Genomic DNA, 19,492 nt, shown 5'->3' with positions numbered 1-19,492 from the left:
CGTGTAATGCTAGAATGAAGAGTGTGGTTGACAGTCCATCTCCTTGTTTGACTCCTCTGTAATATGGAAATTCTCTACTTGTTTCATTCCCTATTTTCACTTTTGCTCTGGTCTGTTTCATTGTCATTTCTATTAAATTTATTAACTTGATGGGGATTTTTAATTCTTGCATAGCTCTACTCAGTTCGGGTCTCCTTATACTATCAAATGCTCTTTTGTAGTCAATGAATAGAATTAGGAGGTCTATTTCATATTCATGTTTTTTTCAATTATCTGTTGTATAACGAATAATTGATCTGCTGTACCCCTACCTGGTCTAAATCCACATTGATATTCTCCTACTATAGCTTCAGTATATTTCTTCAGTCTTTCATTAATAATACTGGTAAGGACTTTGTACACCACATTTAGCAGCATTATTGGTCTATAGTTACTACATTCCGTTCGATCCCCTTTTTTGTGTATTGGGCATATTATTCCAACTTTCCATCCTTCCGGCATTTGTTCTTCTTTCCAGATCCGTTCCAGGAGTTTATGGATTTCAATTTTCATTGTCAGTCCTGCCATCTTTAGCATTTCTATTATTATACCGCCTTCTCCTGGTGCTTTGTTATTTTTCGCTTTTCTAATTGCTATTTCTATCTCCTCCATTGTTGGTGGGTCTTCAATGCTTCCCTCATTGTATCCATCTATTCCTGCTATTCCTGTTGTTCCCACTAGTTCCTCTTCTTTTCCTAGTTGTTCTTGATAATATTCTGCCCATCTCTCTAATTTTCTATGCTGATCTCCTATCACTACTCCGTTTTTATCCTTATAGCCAATTTCCTTTGGTTGGTATCCTTTATTTACTTTTTTGATTGCGGTATATACTTTTCTTGTTTCATTTTGTCTACTCAAGTCATCTATCTCCATCATCTGTTTCTTCATTATCTCCTTCTTTTTCTGTTTGCATGTTTTATTAGCTATATTCCTTTTTTCTCGATACCTTTCGACATTTCCTCTCGTTTTTCTTTGTATCATTTTTTGTCTAGCTTCGTTCTTTTCCTTTATTACTTTCTCACAATCCTCATCGAACCACATTTTTTCCCCTACTTGTTTATCTTCTCCTATTATTTCTTCTGCTACTTCTTTTAGAGTTCCTTGTATTTTCTCCCAGTGTTTTTCGGTTGAGCTCCTCTCTTCTGCTGTCCAACTTTGTGTTTTTTGAGCTATTTCATCTTGGTATCTTTGTCTGATTTCTTCTTTTTTCCATTTCTGCATATTCCATTTTATTCTTTTTAGTTTTTCTGTCTGTTGTGTTGTTCTTATTCTCTCTCGAACTTTTACTTTCAAAAGAAAGTGGTCAGAGTCACAGTTAGGTCCTCTGCAACTTCTAATATCTGTGATTGAGGAGGACTATCTGTGACCTACCAAAACATGGTCGATTTGGTTTGTTGTTGTTCCATCTGGGGATCTCCAGCTCCCCAAATGTATATCTTTATGTGGGAAACACGTGCTTTTTATTATCATTTTGTTTCTAATTGCAAACTGATAGAGTAGATTGCCATCATTATTGCTTTCTCTATGTAAGGTATAGACTCCACTTATTCCTTTTATCCTATCCTCCTTGCCAATTTGTGCATTAAAATCTCCCATGATAATAATTGAATCATATCTAGGTGTTTCTTCTAATGTTTCCTCCAGCTTATAAAATTCTTCTTTATCTTGATCACCTTTGTCTTCTGTAGGTGCATACACTGTTATAATTGTTATGTTTCTGAATGATCCTTTAACTCTGAGCTTGCTTATTCTATCACATATTGGCACAAACTGCAGTATACTTTTTCTTGCTTCCTTAGTTATTATGAAGCCTGTACCTCTCTGCCCTGTCCTTTGTTCTGTTCCACTATAAAACATTGTGAAGTATTTTTTGTCTACTCTACCCATTCCAACCCATCTAATTTCCTGTACTGCTGCTATCTGTATACCATTTTTTTCTATTTCTTGCACTACCTCCTGCATCTTTCCTGGGGCTAGCATTGTCTTTATATTCCACGTGGCCATATTCATGTCCGTTATCCGTTTAGCTGGTCCATCATCATGTTTATCCACTTTCCGAGGCACAAGTTGTGGTTTCTGAACGATTGATTTTTTCCGGATAAGGTTGTCAGCCTCACGCCAACCCCCAACCTGGAGGACCAGGTAATTTTCTGTTAGGGTTTTCTTCCCTTAGCCTTTATAGATCCCTCTATGACTACAAGGCAGCAGTATTTGGGACTAGGAAGGAATATTAGGATAGGATATGGTAAAGATGGGACGTTGTAGATCACCTTAGTCTGGCTTCTCTTCTGAGACCTGTCCAGCATGGGTCACCCTGCCGGTAGATTCTACCGCTGGCATAGCTCTCAGCCTCAACAAAGCACACAAACCCCTCCGCCCGCATGGTCAGTGCAACTTTAAGGTGGTGTTCCCTGGAGGGGACTCAATTCTCCCTTGCAATGTTTAAACATGCAAAAATTTATTGTATCAATTGAAACAGTTGAAACTATGATCTGCCACTATTGTTTCCCCTCACATAAGGAAGTAACAGATAACCAAAGTGCTCCCACATTTCAAAATTATAAGCTTCGATCAACTATGCTGCATCATTAAATGCAAAGGTTTTATCTAAAAATTTCTGATACTTTTCTGTTTTGTTTCTTAGATATATAATATCTTTTCTAGCATCATTTGAAGATAATAGCCTGAAAAAAACCACTGTGACTTGTACTACATTCATTATTTTTAGTATTTAAAGCTCTGCTAATTCTTTTCATTACAAGTTTTCCAAAAAAATTTACAATCATAGAACCTCACTTGTATTTAGAGCAATAATTTACAACATTTTCTGAAAAAAACTACACATTTTGTCTGCCTTCTTTGGTGTTTTTTTTATCTGGGTTTTTCTAAAAAAAAAATGCATGGGGAAAACTCGACCCATTGAGCGCACACTTTATGGAACATCAACGTGTCCTTGATGATTGTGTGGGCAGTACCATGACTAAGCCCCACTGATGCTGAAATGTCATCCACTGATACATGACAGTCTGTCTTGATTAGCTCATACATCTGCATAACATGCTGGTCTGTGACACACTTTGGTGCCCCACTCAGCGTGTTCTTCTTGTTCCACTGCTGCACTCTTGCCCGGGACATACATTGCGCCCAATATATCTTTTCCATTCGTTGATGGAATTCACGACCCTCTACACCTTCCTATGTCAAGAAGTGCACAACACTCCCATTTCTCCTTTTTGGAAGCCTCCATTACGCGTCACAGTCAAACATGGAATTACTGGACATGGCCGCTGCTCAGTTAGCAGCCTTTGCGCATACCTTGCCAGACATGTAACGCCATCTAGCGGGAAAACATGTGCAAATCAGTTTTGTCACACCTGCACCTCGATTTCAGGCCCATCGACCCATTTCTAACTACCATAGTTTTGGTGTAATATCCTCTGCCTCATTATTTATTGACTGAGCCTAAAAAATCACAGGTTCTTACAAAAACACCACACAAACGTCTGCACACTGCATGCCTTAAGACTTTCTAAAACAAAGGGGATGTGAGGTTTGATACACCCTAGTGGATACAGGGGCAAAGAAAATTGGCTATAACCATATGTAGTACCTCTTTTCAATATCAATTGTGGCGTGCACTATACTAAGTCCCCCAAGCATATTGCACCCTGCCATTATGGCACATTTAGGGGAAGGGGATGTGGGGGATAGAGCTACACACATTCTCGATCTTGGTTCACTATGGAGGTGATGTGATCAGCACTATTCTCCAGCTGCCTTTACCCCCAGGTACCTATATATTTGAGGCTGGGTGAACCTCAAAGGTGCTTTATACATGGACAAGGGTAGAAAAATTCTGACCTCAAATCACCCACCCGGGCACAAAACATGCTCTATGGTTTCAGTAAAAAGACAGATGGGCAGAGACTTGAATAGACAGGCAGAATACTTGAAATAATACAGAAGACAGTCCGCATGTTCCAATGGAGGAATCTAATATAACAGTGGTAAGTAATTCTTTGGTCCATTTTATCCATGCTGTATCTGAATGCTGCTGCAAGTAAGAAAATGCATAACAAGCATTACATACACTTACAGTGTAAGTTAGAATAAATATTCCTCAGGGGGGTAGTAGCTAAAGAGCTAAACTAAAGTTGGGGGGAGAGAAACTTGAAATTGGCGTTCCAGTGTGTGTGTGATTCGATTTTGTTATGCAAAATATACAATACCTACGAAATACCTTCTAGGACTGGTTATTAAAAGATAAAATGCAGTGTTTTGATCTTCTAAACAAAGGATTCCATTAGCAATGTTGTTATATATAAGAAACCTAAATTTGTCCTACAAATTAGCATTTCAACCTCCTCATTTTACAAAGTTCCTGACGAACACTCATGTTATAAGATTGAAAAGTTGAATGTGGTGTTTTTTATTACCCACTCTAGGTACGGCTTTCATTGTTAGTATTTTATTATGATGAATGCATTAACATAGACATTTATCAAGAATGTATGGTAAAATATAATGAACACATGCAACTCTTGCACATTATGTAACTCAATCGAATTTTAAATATATTTTTAAACATGGCAATATCTTGTTCTGTAGATATATTCCACTCCTCATGTATTTTAAAATACTTTTACAATGAGGTCAATGCCACACACAAAATTGATTTGCTGTGACAAACAGGAGAGAATAGTGTAATATGAAACACAATTTTATTCACAAGAACCCTGATACTTAGCCTACATATCCCTTTCACAGTGGTTTTTCAAGAAAGTATACATGCTTACATTATTAGTAACAGCAGGTGTAAAAATAATACTTTTCATTTCTTAGAAATATATCTATTACCCCCCCAAGAGCAAATAAGGGTTGGCTGTATTTTTTAGTACATCACAACTCCTTCAAGTAAAAAATAGTAACTTTACCTCAAAGCCCATCTCCCTTCTCTGCTTCTCTTCTGCACATGCTGGGTTTTCATTCAGAAGGTTTGCCGATTTAGAAGACATCTTATGGAAGTCCTGCAAGATTGTCTGGCTTGTCTATGCATGGATAGCACACAAACTTTGGCAAACTGTCATCCTCTGAAACCTAGAATGAAGAAAACTGAAGTCATAAGTAGAGTAGGGTTGGGACACGGGTATTTAAACACTGGGTAGATAAATAATGTTTGGGTAAATACAGGGTATTTATGAAAATTATAGTCATCTACCAAGAACCGCCATAGCTCAGTTCGTAGAGCATCTGGCTATCACAGAAGACCTAGGCTCATCCCGGGGCAAGTGATCTGCGCAAGGGAAAATTTTCCCTGTTTCTGCATGGCTTTGAGGTTCACCAAGACTCCTATAAATCAGTACCTGGAGGGTAAAGGCAGACAGGCAGGATGCTAATCACCATCACAACTATGGTTATGATCAAGAATATGTGGAGCTCTATACCTTCACTCACCCCCTGTGCCTTCACAGCATGTGTTATCTACCTCAAAAGTAGATATTTATTACAATTAAATGTTCCCTTTATATTTTGTCTTGAGACGAAAACATAAACATTCCTCTTTCCAATTGCTACATTTGAACATCTGGATTCCCTACCAAACTTGGAAAATTTATTGTAAACTGCATTTTTAAATTATACAAAGCTTTGTATACTTTTATTTTATTATAGTTTGGTCATTCCAGTTATATATTGCATGTCCTCACTTTCCTAGCTACATTCACATCTCTTACTCAGTATGGCCACTATTGGACCATGATAAAATATAAGTATAATTCCTGGTTTAAGGCAAACTTTCCAAAAATTCAAGGATATAAACAGATGTTTTCTCTATTTCAACCTTACATATTACCACCTCTCACCCTCCCACAAATATAATTAACAATCTAAAGGGTCTGTGTGATTAAAGGCCGACACACTCATCTCTGCCGTGGTGCAGATCACAATTTTTGTTTCAACTCCCTGCCTCTTAGCATCACATGTTCTACCCTGCTTGCTAACCTTCGCCATTGTTGCCAATTGTCATTCCATTCCTGGACACACTCATACAAACATAATTGAGCCTCCTCGATGGCGCAGTGGTAGCGTCGTTGCCTTGTAATCAAGGGATCCTGGGTTCGATACCCGGTGGAGGCACATAGTGATTCGGATCCCACTCTAAACTGTAGGTGAAGTCCCGATTAGCCTTACTGTGCATAAAGTGGACATAAAACAGTAACTCAAACAAACAAACAAAACAATCATAATTGAAAACAATTGAATAGAGCTCCAGCTCACAGCTCACACTGTTCAACAGGGACAATAATTTGGAAATATATCATGACGTAATGGTTGCTTCTTTTATGCAGTGAATTTTCATTGGCTAGTTAGTAACTAGTGTGGCCAACTGTATTAATGAAGCACTTTTCTATCATGGAAGGACAAAGACAGAGTGACTGTGAGTTTTGTTGGATTGGAAGCACCAAAATATTATTTTAAGTATTTGACCGGCTTGACGTTGTCTGTGTGTGTTGCGTGTGTATGTTAGTGAACATTGAATTCCATAATGCCTCCAGTACTACTGTTCATCCAGTACTTCATCACTTTAGAATTGTTCAGAAGAAATAAATTATGTGGATGCATGAGCATTTCTGTGTTTCAACTCTCGGCTCCGTCACACGTTCTTGCAGGAATTGCACGAAGGAAGGAACCTGGTATTTTTGCTGCTTAATGCGATGCATATTGTTTTCTTAATTAAAATTGGCATGCTTTGATGGCAAATTCATAACAAAAGAGAAATCCACGCGGCTTATCGTCTGGTGGCAATATATGTACTTGTTATTCTTTTCTTCTTTTTCTTGTTATTGTTGAGGAAGCCAGTTTCATTTGTAAATGTACAACAAAGGCAGCCGACTGTCGCCCATCATAGAGAGGCTATAATACTGCTTAAGGAGAAGTGTTTGTGGTCCAATTGTCGAGGTTTAACACGTTCGCAACGCAGGTTATTAGTTCTCAAACCAGTGGTAGTGTCAGTCGTGTATCACACGTTGTTGCAGTTCAAGTACCAGTGTGGGCTTATTGGGAGTGAACAGTTAAAATGCCACCAGGCCAATTAATGAAATGGCAAAATAATACATTGTTTACTTTATTTGAAATGACAAAAATAATGAATCAGTATGAAGAAGTCTTCTTTGCATCAGTTTTGGGTAATTTTATGCATGTGTTAGCCCAAATTTAGCGAAGTTTTAGTCCATATGTATGAACATATAAAGCCACTTGTTAGCACTTATTAATCCCAGCCCTTGTTATAATGCATGGTGTTTAAAACTCAATGTTTAGATAGAGCTGAGTTCTCTAATTTCCTTGTTCTACAAACAGATGTGCCTTGATGCACCGTAGAGATTTTTCTATCAAACAAATTAGCAACACTGGTTCTCGCATTGTGCTGCATCGATCATGGCAGAGATATGTGTGTCAGCCAATACAACGTATCCACAAAATACTAATTCAATTAAATGGTGCATGCACACACACACACACACATATATATATTTATGCATATATAATATTTAATTTCAGGTGTGGAGTAGTTTACATTTGCCATTTCACTTGTTCATGCTCGAAATACATACATCTACAAACACAAGTCACAAATGTTAAGGAATATATTAATCAACAAAAAAAAATGTTAATTGTATAAGAATTTCAAAATCAAATTTTAATTTTTTGAAATTAAGTTGTTGTACTTCCAGTGGCACTCTAAAAGTTGGTAGAGTATGCTGCAGGCCAATATTTTAAATATTATTAAAATGACACTTTATTAAATTGTGAGTGTGGAATGCACCCATGACCGATCGCAGGTTAATATAAGCACAATATTATGGGTGCGTTCCGAAAGTCTTAACGAAACAAACACATTCAATGAAAATAACTGGGCTCATGAATCTGGTGAAACCAGTTATTTTGCAGACTTACGGGATATTCTAGGTGAAAGTGCAGGCATAGCTTTTTGTTTAGAGAACATTTCCACATGGCATCCAGTGGAAGGAATGTTCTTAATGGAGAAAATAAACACTACTGCGGACACTGTTACTCATTTTAATCACATTCTAAGAACAGGTGAGGCATACTTATCTTGTGCATGTTGCTTCATGTTGCTATCTGTTAAAATTATAATACATTTTCGAACTAGTTCAGTTTGAATCCATCAAGCACAGACATTGTCTGCAAGCAGCAGATGATTCTCACCGAACAAGCCAGCCTCCTTGCCCGTGCATTTGGTGAATCTCATTCTTGCACGAAACGAATGGAATGAGACTTTTGGGACAGCATTAAGAATCTCACGAAACATACGGAAACACTTATGGGACAGCCAGTTACCATAACTCGTTTGTGTTAAACTTGTGCGACTTTCGGAACGGGCCCTATACTCTTGAAAAAGGAAAGATGAAGCATTTTCAAGCAATGAGGGAGCATTTTTCTTATGTGATAAAATGTATCTGTGACCTAGTACATGGAATGAAGACTGTATGATAGAACAGGGGTTCCCAAACTGTTTCGTTTCATGACACCCTTATTGTTTCAAGTTACTTCTGCAGCGCCCAAGTCAGAATGTAAGCCTATTTAGCACTTGCAAGGCTCAATTAGTGTAGTTTGGTTGCTTGCCCTAAGTTAAAAAATAAACGCATAATTCTAATTCAGAAACATCTTACATGTAAAAAGTACTAAATAAGCACATATTTGGAAGTGTCATTTCCGCGAAAATATTGGAACATTTCGCGACACCCCTGTAAGCCACTTTGATAGAATATTTTGGAAAGGATTTTTTTGTACATATATGTGTAGTCAATTTGCAACCATGTGAGTAGTGAAACTTTTAGTTTTGTATTGTTTACATGGTTAATACGTGTTCCATTTCTTCATCAGAAGTATGAAATGTACACTATATAATTACAAGCACTAAATGTAGACAGGAATGGTATTTTTGGGAGTCATACTAGCTACTCCCCTGTTTTGGATGTAATACAGAATTGTGAAATAGTGAGATGGAATGTAGTCTCTCATTCCACCTGCTGAACTTGAGTCAATGATTTGCAGATTATCATGTGAGGCTCGTAGGAAGTTTTGTGCTCAAGGCCAAATCAAGATGTGATCAGGTGTTTAAAGGGGCATTATTCTACTGCTAGGAGACCTAAAGGTGACGCAAAAATGCAGTGGCCATGAAAGAATTGGCATTAAACAATAGGCAGTTGGACAGGCAGATGCTGATAATGATGAAAGATCTTGCTGCAGGTGAAATTGAGTTGCTGATGCTGAAAATAATTAATACTTCTTTTTGTCAGGTTACACATGTTGGTTTAATTCTGTTAAAATGTTGACAATTTCTTGGTTGTATCACTCTTGATTTTCTGCCTCTCTTTACTACTAATGATGATGAGTGATGATCAGATGTAATTGATAAAGGTCCAGACAAAGTTTTGAACCTGAAAATTTTGTTGATGGGATCAAAATCCAACCAATTGATATGCTTGGCCACAGAGCCAGCAAAATTGACCTTTCATACAAATTGGAAACATGCTTGTCATGAGGATGCTGATATATTCAGGAATATCATTCAGCATATTGTTGCCATATACCATATAGGCCCCTACATGGCTGTGTTTGTAGTTCATATGTGATCCATGTGCATTTACACAATGCACAATTGCAAACATATTCTTGAAATTTGCATATTTTTGCATATCTTAGCATTTGCACATGGTTCTACACATTTTGAATGTGCATGCAACTGGTTCAGACACATAAAAATTGTGGAAGTATTTCATGATAGAAGTACGTTGGCCACATATCATGACTAAATACATGAGATTCTGCATTGTGAACAAATTTTATGTTATGTAAAACATGAACATTTATTAATTGAAAAAAAAATTCAACATAAATTTATAGGGGTATATTTGGTCACCAGTCCTACATGAGTAACGGTTTCGTATGTTGAATGATTTTTTTTTCAATGTTTTTACATGTTGTACAATGTGTATGTATATTATGCGATGTAGTTTCATTATTTATGAAATGGGAACTTATTATGTGCAGACAAAAATGATATGCTTTCTTATCTTTTCTTTAAATGTGGAATATATAATGATTAAATAACAAATATTTGCTCACGCTCTCTCTCTCTCTCTCACTCTCGTATTAGTAGTGTTTTATTTAAATATAGTATCTCTTGGCCTCCAATGAAAACAACTGAGTAAGCATGTATTTATTTGGGCAAGAGAATGAGTGTTCTTATTGTTGTTATTGATTAGGTTTATTTTACTTCGCTTTTCTGCCACACTTGATTATTGCGAAAATGAGGATGAGAGTGATATATGATGGAAATGATGAAGGCCGGGATTCGAACATGTGACGAGCGTGCATTCTTGTTCCTGTGTGTTGTACTCTGCAGTGAATAATGAAATGAAAAATTTATTCCAAAACTCAAAAACCTAAATGAATATCATTGAAAAAACTACAAAAAGGTGTGTATTGTTACCTGTTTATCCACTTAAATATATTGAATTTTTGCCACCTACCATCACTTTTTCTAGCTCTATAGATTTAATAGCGATAAGTACCTAATAAACTTAAGTCATGAGGGCAATCATAAACAGAGGACTCTGGACTCCAGATTTCACAGTGCCCTGTAGATGCACTTGGAGAAAATTATTTGTATTTGTATTTTCTTATTGTTAGCATTGCTCTGCCATCACTTTACCTAACTTCTGTCATGACGATGAATGTTGATTAAATTAAATGGGTGAAGGGTGGATACAAAGAGACACTCATGCACAGGCCAGGGCTTGAACTCTGATCCTTCAGTAACGAGATCGTGAGATGGAGAAATAAGGGAAATCAAGCAATGCAAACTTACACATACACAAATCATACACAAAGATAGTGTTTCAAAAACCAATTGAAAATTATCACTGGGGCAAAATGCAGTTTGCTTTACCGATACCCACGTATCTGAATGGTTAGCCCTTTCCTCTAGGGAATGGAAGCCAGTGGATTTTTTATTTGCTTTCTTAAACTTTGCTTCTTGTGCCACTTTTGACTAATTTGCGAAGATGGGGATGAGTGAATATATTCAGGAGAATGAATGGACACTCACAAACATCATGCCCATGCCGGGATATGAATCTGGAGCCCCTGGTGTCTTAGCGCGATGTACTACGAGGACCCACATTACACAGTGGAGGCACATAGTGATTTAGTTCCCACTTTAAACTGTAGGGCCAGTCCCGATTAGCCTTTCTGTACATACAAGTGGGCTTAATATACCAAGTCAACCAACTGTGGGGGAGTGGTTATCACAGTGCACTATGACACCAGGAGTTCCAGGTTCGAACCCCCACCTTAATTATATCGTATCATCTTCGCGGTTAACAAAAAATCGACGCTAAGTAACAAAAATCCTATCAAATCATTGATTGATTGTTAGATTTGATTTATTTTACTTCGCTTTCCTGCCACTTTTGGCTAATCGCGAAGATAATAAATTGATGAAGGGACACACACACAAAGAACACCCATGGCAAGCCTGGATCTCTGGCTCAGTAGTCAAATGAAATCGTTTTCTATTTTCAAAAGGCGGTGAAAGTTAAGTGTACTTTCTTTAGAAATACTGGGTGCTAAAGTGTGTGTGTATGGGGGGAGGGGTTATCACCACAGCAACCACCCTTCGGCACCTCTCGGATTGCTACCCCACGTGTCAAGGTCACCGCATGTCACTGATGTTAACAGACGTAACTCGCAATTGAATCGAAACATGTAAAAATTGCAGGTATGAATGAAGAATATAGAGAATGTCTCCAATTTTGTTAATATTTAGTATACTAACTACATTTGGCCTTCTAATAACGAATCTGTTGTTGAAATGCTGCGGTCAGGCACGTGTCCAGGAATTCCTTTCGGGGGGGGGGGGGGGGCTGAACATCATCTCTTTAAGATATATAGATAGAACCTCACAATTGTATGTTTAAGGCCTGTGGTGGCGATTGGGTTCCAAAACGGGGGGGGGGGGTGCAAGGAAAGTTTACTTTCTCTTGGTAGACAAGGCCTAGGAATAAGAGGCAAAAAAATGGGGAGCAACTATCCAGTAAATGGTTGCCACTGTTTAAGGCTGCCATTTTAATCAACGTGAAATCGGAACGTTTTTTACCACTCGACTCCCCTCTTTCCATGCATTAACATTGTGTACCAGTACCATCTGAGTGTGTGTGTTTGTCCAGTTCTTCTCATCAGGCATCAACACATCTATGGTGCCTGAGTGTTTTTAAGAAGCCGTTACACATGCACGGGATGGACAATCCACTCGACAATGCAAGATTGAAACTGTGGGCTGCGAGTTGTACGCAGACAGTTCTCGAATATTTCTCTCTGATTCGAGCCTGGACACCACTACTGTGTCTTGTCCTCCCATGTTTGCAGCTCTTATAAAAGCCGAAACCCACTAAATTGTTCATATTCAGGCCTCTAAAAAACCTTCCGTTCCCAACACATCTAATGTTTCGTCTCCCAATATGATCAAATGCTTACTTATTTATTTCTATTGACGTGCCGAAGGGAGCATTGGTGGGGTCATAACCCCATTTCATCCAGTATTCCTTAAAACAAAAAAAAACAAAAAACTTCAAAGACAGGAAAGGATGGCAAAATGAGGACTGACTACCAAAAATAGTATTCGTAACCCTTCTCCCTACCGATAATCCTGGGAACGCCATTCTTTATCTCGGACACATTTTTTTTAAAATCAACTCACCAGAAATTTTTATCATTTCGTATTCGAGACTTAAGTAAAGTCTTCCTGCAGGTTTGGATTTTATCCTTTAGAGTGCTTTCGCCTGCCTTCGTACCTAACCTTAACAAAGCCCTAATTTTCCATCCTTGTGACTTGGATCTTCACGACTTGAGTAGATTTCAGACCGAAGTGATACGCGATACATGATGTATGCAATGAGCCAATGAACAAAACATTTCACACCGTAGCGACACAAAAGGCCTCACAAACCAACGTTCGACTTGTGAAATCCTCGGGCAACACAGTGTGAAAACTCCATCAACAGGCCACGAGCGGCAGCTCGTGCTGACCACCGAAGAAAAATGTCTCCTCAACCGGTGGGAATGCCCATCAGTTTTCTTCTTTCTCCTTTATTTTCTGTGCTTGTTAATAAAACAGGTAACATCTTACAATTTGACATACACAGAACATGTACTATGTAGCCTATACATTTTAGCGCAAGCTCAGTCGAAGTCAAGGGTGGCTCGTGGATCAGTTGGTAGAGCAATGGCATGGTGTGCCAGAGCCCTGATTCAGGTCCTGGTAGAGCCTGCAATTTCCGTTAAAATAACTACATGTGCAACATCTTCTTGTTCCTCTTCTCGACATTCATGAAATTTTCGGCTGTCCCTTCCTGGTAGTTAAGTATTTGTGTGTGTGTGAACCCAGTAGGCTTAAACAAATTTATTTCTTTTATGCCATGAAATTCTCGGACTGCATACATGAAATTTTGTTCGGCCACAACTAAATCATCACTCAAAACTTTGATTTTCAGTTGATCTGTGAAGCTTATTTCTGTTTTAATAAACCTCTGAAATATTCGCTTTAGAGAGAGAGACACACCTTCGATCTCTTCGACCCTCGACCTGAACTAGCTGCACTACACTGAAGCTCCGAAAGTTCCGCTATCGTCAATGTCTTCAGCTTTGGACTCGAACTAGTAGACTTCGTTACTTTACGATATTCAGTCTTTTTTATTTTCGAATCACTAGATCTTACAAAGCAAGCAATGGACACTCACAGATCACTAATCGACTGTATGAATTGCCATACTCTGGAAATTCTGAAGTCTCATTAACCGATTCTGTTGTACAATCAACAGCAAATGAATTAGGAGAAAAAATATTTTCTCGACGAAAAATTAGTTGGCAATGCTGCGAACACCGAGGCATTTGCGATAAGACGCTTGAGGAGCTTCAAGCAAAGTTTTCTCAACGCACAACTTCAGTACCGAAGGTCATGTCGATTGGCAACTTTCGGGAGTATGTTGTCTGTCTACCTCTACACAGTTCTCCCCAAATGCCTGTTTGAAAATGATCTGGTGTTCACTTTTTTTTTGCCAACGTAGTTCTGACATTGCAGTAATGTTACAATATTTTTTTTCTTATTTTGCTTTGTTTTTACCATGACACATTTATAATTTGTAGCAACTATGAGGATGGATGATAATTACATTAAATTGATAAAGAAACACTGCAGAGATAGAACTCCATGCTGAGACCAGGAAATCACAATTTTTCCATCCCATGAATAAGCTATAGCGTCCCTGGGCTAGTGTGCTGCATAATTTCTACATTTAATTTGAGAAATCATTTTAAAAGATCTATATTTTTGTTCCTCAGGTCCCAGGAGCTTAACAAAAATACCCTTAACTAGTAAATGTTAACAAACCTGAAACTTTTGGGGCCAAGTGTATCTCTTTCAGATGCCAGAATTTGAACCCTAAAATAATAATTCTGAATTTACGAATAGTAGCGTGTTGAATGGCAGTGGGTAATTAGAGGTGTTGTGCGTATTATTGCTTTACGAATTCATTTTCGTTCTGAATAGTTGCCATTCCGATACAGACAGAATATTTCGAAAAGTCTTTAATCAATCTGAGTCTGAGTTTTATGCACAAATAGGCAAACCGGGACGAGATCTACAGTTTAAACTAGAATCCGAATCACTATGTGCCTCCACCGGGCATCAAACAGAGAACTCCTTGATTACAATGCGGCGACGATTTCCTTGCGCCATCGTAGAGGCTCTCTTAATCAGTTGCATATGAATAAATTAGTATAAATTAAAGTATATTTCTCATACTACATAGAATTCATTATAACCACAGTCGGGGAAAATAGTTTTAGAGAAAATTGAAAATAGAGGAATATCTATCGCTCTTCCCGTTTTACTATTTCTTATAAAATCAGAAGTATTTCACATCACTGTCACAATCTTGGGCCGCTATTGAATGCAAAAACAGCAATACTTCAAACTTTGAAATCGACACCGAGGGTGATATTTTTGTTATTTCACGTCACTGTTCTACCAGTCTCGGATAATCGCAATGATGAAGGTTGAAGATGTGATAGATGGAAGTGGGATGCAGACAATGACACATCTTCACCTTACTTCGAAGCGCGTGCGCTAACCAATTAGCCACGGGGTTGGCTTTTTTGTGTTTATCAGTTCACTAAATTAATTTATTCGTCATTCAAGATCCAGAGGTAGAAAAGCAACGTAAAATAACGAAAACAGATAAAATACCATTCACTTATCATCACCCATCACCTTGGGGATTAAACATCGCCCATTTACTGGTTCAGCTCGAGACAATCCAGGTGACCATCTTATCGAAGCTTATCTTCAATCCTTCACACAACTTCGCTATTTGCTTCTTACAGGTTTGACATCTTAACAGAACTTCTATCGAACATCTCTCATAGAGTATATTTTACCTATCAGCTCTTAATTAACCTTCTAATTTTCACATATTTTTTATTTTTATTTAGCGTCGCTTTTCTTCCACTTTCGGGCAATCGCGACGATGAAGATGAGTGAAGATAAAATAAATAGAACATTCAGAAACAACACCAATGCCCAGACCGGTATTCGAACCTAGGATCCTTGACGTAAAACCGTCTAGTGCTACCACTCAGTCAATTTTCACATAGAAACTTACACTTACACACCTCTTCCTTACATATGTGTTTTGTTAGCTATAGCCTAATTTTATCTAGTGTAAACTAAAAAATTTCCTGGGAAGGGGGCTTGAGCCCATGATCCCCACCTTGGATACGTGCTATTAACAGGGTTATAGAACATTCCCCATCTTGCCTCGATAATTATTTCTCTCCTTAAATAATTGTCACATTATTCAAGAAGCCAAAAACCTAATTTTATCTAGTGTAAACTGAAAATTTCCTGGGGAAGGAGGCTCGATCCCCCTGATTCCCAACTTGGATACGAGCTATTATCAATAATATGGTTACAGAACATTCTCCGTCTTTCTTCCATAATTAATTATCTTCTTAAATTATCCTTATTTTATTTTATTTCACACCACAAGGAACCAAAAACCTCATTTTCTCTAGTGTAAACTGAAAACTTTCGGGGGGGGCTCGAGCCCCCTAAGCCCCCTCCTTGGATACGTGCCTGGCTGTGGTCACATGTAAAAATTGTTTACTTACGGCTATATATGTTGCAAAATTACATTCTTCATCACTACATTCATTCTCCATACATAAACATAACAGCCATCTTTGATGATATGAAAATGTGTCGTTCAACATTCGTTGCGCTGTCTACAGCTTTGGGACACTGTTCCTTCGTTACTTGCAGAGTATTAGTTGTTGTGTTGCACTTGAAGAACATTATTCATTGAAGCATGGCGGACCAGAGGGGTGATAAAATTGTTAATGTGCAAGATTTACTTAGGTGGAGTGCGGAGGAGGATGGACGTGGGCTAATTACGAAATTGATGGATTTCGGTGTTTTACCCAATAAGGGGGTTTACATAGGTTTGGCAATGGTGTTCGAGCATTGTTCTAGAAAAATGGCATTTTGCGCAGTGAGGAAGTAGAACTTATATCTCCACGAAACTTTTTCCGGTAAACTTAGAGTAAATAAATATCTTGAATTTTGTTAATATTTGGTATATTAACTACTTTTTGCCTTCTGATCAGTACATTATGCATGGGTAGCCCAACGAACTGCACAGTTAGCCCAACAAACTATTGACGGATAGCCCCAAAAACCATTGATGAAAAGCCCCACGAACCATTTCCGGCAAGGTTAGGGGTACTACTTTACTATACCGGAGACACCTATCAATGATTTATTTCGCAATTTTTTTCATTGCTAACGTACTATTCTGCATTGCGGAACATTTCTTTAGGTGAAATAATGAAATTCTAACGAAAATAATGTCTATTTCTTACGTTAATGAGTACTTACTGTTGTTCCCTATTTCCCACAAACCATCCACGGGTAGCCCCAAAAACCATTGACGTTAGCTCAAAAATTCACGATAGCCCCACGAACCATCACGGGGACGAGGTATGCCTACTAGGTTAGGTTAGGCCTGTTAGGTTAGGTTCCATTAGCACACCCTTCGTTCAATTTAGCATATACGGACAACATCAGCTTGTAGCACAGCAATAGCGCGTCGGAAATAGATTTTCGTAGATACCCAAATGCATTCGCATTAAAATGAATCAAAACTACATTCCCGAACATCAACAACGCTACAGAAACTGATTTGCGTAAGTACTTTTTCCTGTAAATTTGAAGAAATCCGTCTCCGGTATAGTAAAGTGTTACCAGGTTAGGTTAGACAAGCATAGTTATAATTTTGTTCGTAAAACAATGTGTTACAGAATTAACAATAAAAAAAATGCACTTTCTTCATGATTTCCAGACGTGACCGCGGCATTTCAACAACAGATTCGTGATTAGAAGGCAAAATTTAGTTACTCTACCAAATATTAATGAAATTGGAGATATTCTGCACACTCTTCATTCGGTCCAAATTGCATTCGTAGCAACTAAATCGGAATGGGGCCCCTTTGGCTTTAGGCTCCGCGCTCTTCCAGGTTGATTTCAATGCTAATTTCACCCCTCTAAAGTAGGGTGACCAGACATACTCTTTTTAAGAGTATTATACTCTTTTAGAGGTTCATATACTCTATACTCTATTCAATTTGCAAAAATTCCCAAATATACTCTTTTCCTTGCTATTTAATTTCGTTCATTATGTTACGCGTAAAAATGACTTAAAATCCACAGAACGGAAAACGTCAAGATGTCAACAAACTGAAGTATTTACTCCTTGACTCAAGAATTTCCGGCATGAGTTTACAATACCAGACCACTCTGCAATTTCTATAAAATTTCGCCTACTTACTAATTTCGGTGTCCTGATGACGTATCTGTAGTTCATATTTGGCGGTCACGTGTTAAAATTGTACATTTACGTGTAGAACTTGTAAAATAACCTTGCAATTTACCACGGTCATTGTCCATACAGAGCAATTCGGAACCATCTTTCTTTCGCAATTCATTAATGGTCTTCCTCTACGCACAACAATCTTGCTACCTTGAATATTGACGGCAGACGAGGAATGCCTACGGGGTTAGGTTAGGTTCCATTAGCATAAATACAAAGAAAAATTAATATTTTGGCTAAGAGAACTATACCTTGTCTTGCCTAACATGAAAAGGCGCTCTTCCGTGACGTCAGAACACTATGTTGCTAAATGCTAAAGTGTTGTGCGATAAGTGACACCCATTCGGGGAAAATGGCGTGTTCCGTGGAGCTACTGTTCTTACGGCAGGGTTATGTTACCTTAAGAATACATAGTTTATTTATTTTTTTCTCGATTTCCATACTCGACGGGGAATGATTACATGCAGATTCGTGATTAGGAGTTCACAATTAGTGAGTAGGCGAAATTTCATAGAAATTGGAGAGTGGTCCGGTACTGTAAACTCGTTCCAAATAGATATTATGTAGCCACAAAATATAGTTTTATTGTGCAAAATTAGTGTAAAATAAAAAGGAAGTTTTAATTTTGCATAATTTCCAGGATAATTAGACTGTCATGAAGTCGCGCGGGATTTCTGCGCACCCCGTGAAAGAGCAAAAATGCATGCGCACCTTCAACCTATCGACTATACTCTTTTTGGTCAACAAATATCTAGTCACCCTATCTAAAGAACACACATAGATGAAAAATTCTACATAAACCCCTGGCACTAATACGCAGTGGAATTACATTACACCCAAAGTATATACCACTGAAGGTACTAATTTTCTTACACGGGAACAAAATAACCAGCCTTGCAGAACTCCATTCGTTCGAGGTAAACCTATGAGGTAAACGGGTAAACATAAACAAGAGATCACAGATTACCAAAAGATGAAAAAACAAAACAGTAACCAAAGCGCCAAACATTCTGCAGAGTTGCCAGATCAAAATTAGAAAAGTCCTTCTTTCTGGATATGACGTCCGCTCGAAAGTAGAATGGCCAAATCCCAAATCTACCGGAGAATTCCTAAGGGCTGGTTTATCAATGTCCAGTTATTCTTTCTGTTAACTATCTGCCAGTTGGAGAGGGGTGTACGGGATAGAATATTTTTGGTCGGGACGGGAATTTTCTTTAAGGCCGAGTCTGCTGCCACGCACGTGTCAGCAGTAAGAATGAGCTTCAAATTTGCTCCTGCCACGTAATTAGTCTGCTAAGAAGATGTTACAAATCTTAAGTACAGATGATGACGAGAAAAATGCAAGTTTATGACTAGTGGGAATGAATGTACAGGTAATTTAGAACCTTTTTCTTTACAAACTATTTAGCGATATTATTTTAATGCTAACAGAACCTAACCTA

General features: G+C 38.1%; 1 protein-coding gene across 1 annotated transcript in view; it reads right to left on the bottom strand.

Annotated features, from left to right (window-relative positions):
- Window positions 1-18,986, bottom strand: part of LOC145999276 (uncharacterized) — a 220,667-nt gene extending 201,681 nt beyond the window's left edge. Inside the window, exons 1-2 of the mRNA XM_083136213.1 lie at window positions 18,924-18,986; window positions 4,974-5,136 (exon numbers count right to left, since the gene is read on the bottom strand). Coding sequence (XP_082992339.1) covers window positions 4,974-5,054 — 81 coding nt within the window. The 5' untranslated portion in view covers window positions 5,055-5,136; window positions 18,924-18,986. The remainder of the gene's footprint in view (window positions 1-4,973; window positions 5,137-18,923) is intronic.
- Between the last annotated feature and the right edge of the window lie 506 nt (window positions 18,987-19,492).

This window comes from Lepisma saccharinum, chromosome 15 (assembly GCF_977018435.1).
Source record: "Lepisma saccharinum chromosome 15, izLepSacc3.1, whole genome shotgun sequence".
Lineage (NCBI taxonomy): Eukaryota > Metazoa > Arthropoda > Insecta > Zygentoma > Lepismatidae > Lepisma > Lepisma saccharinum.
The sequence above is the reverse complement of the archived record's forward strand: the minus strand, read 5'-3'. Positions and strand labels throughout refer to the sequence as shown.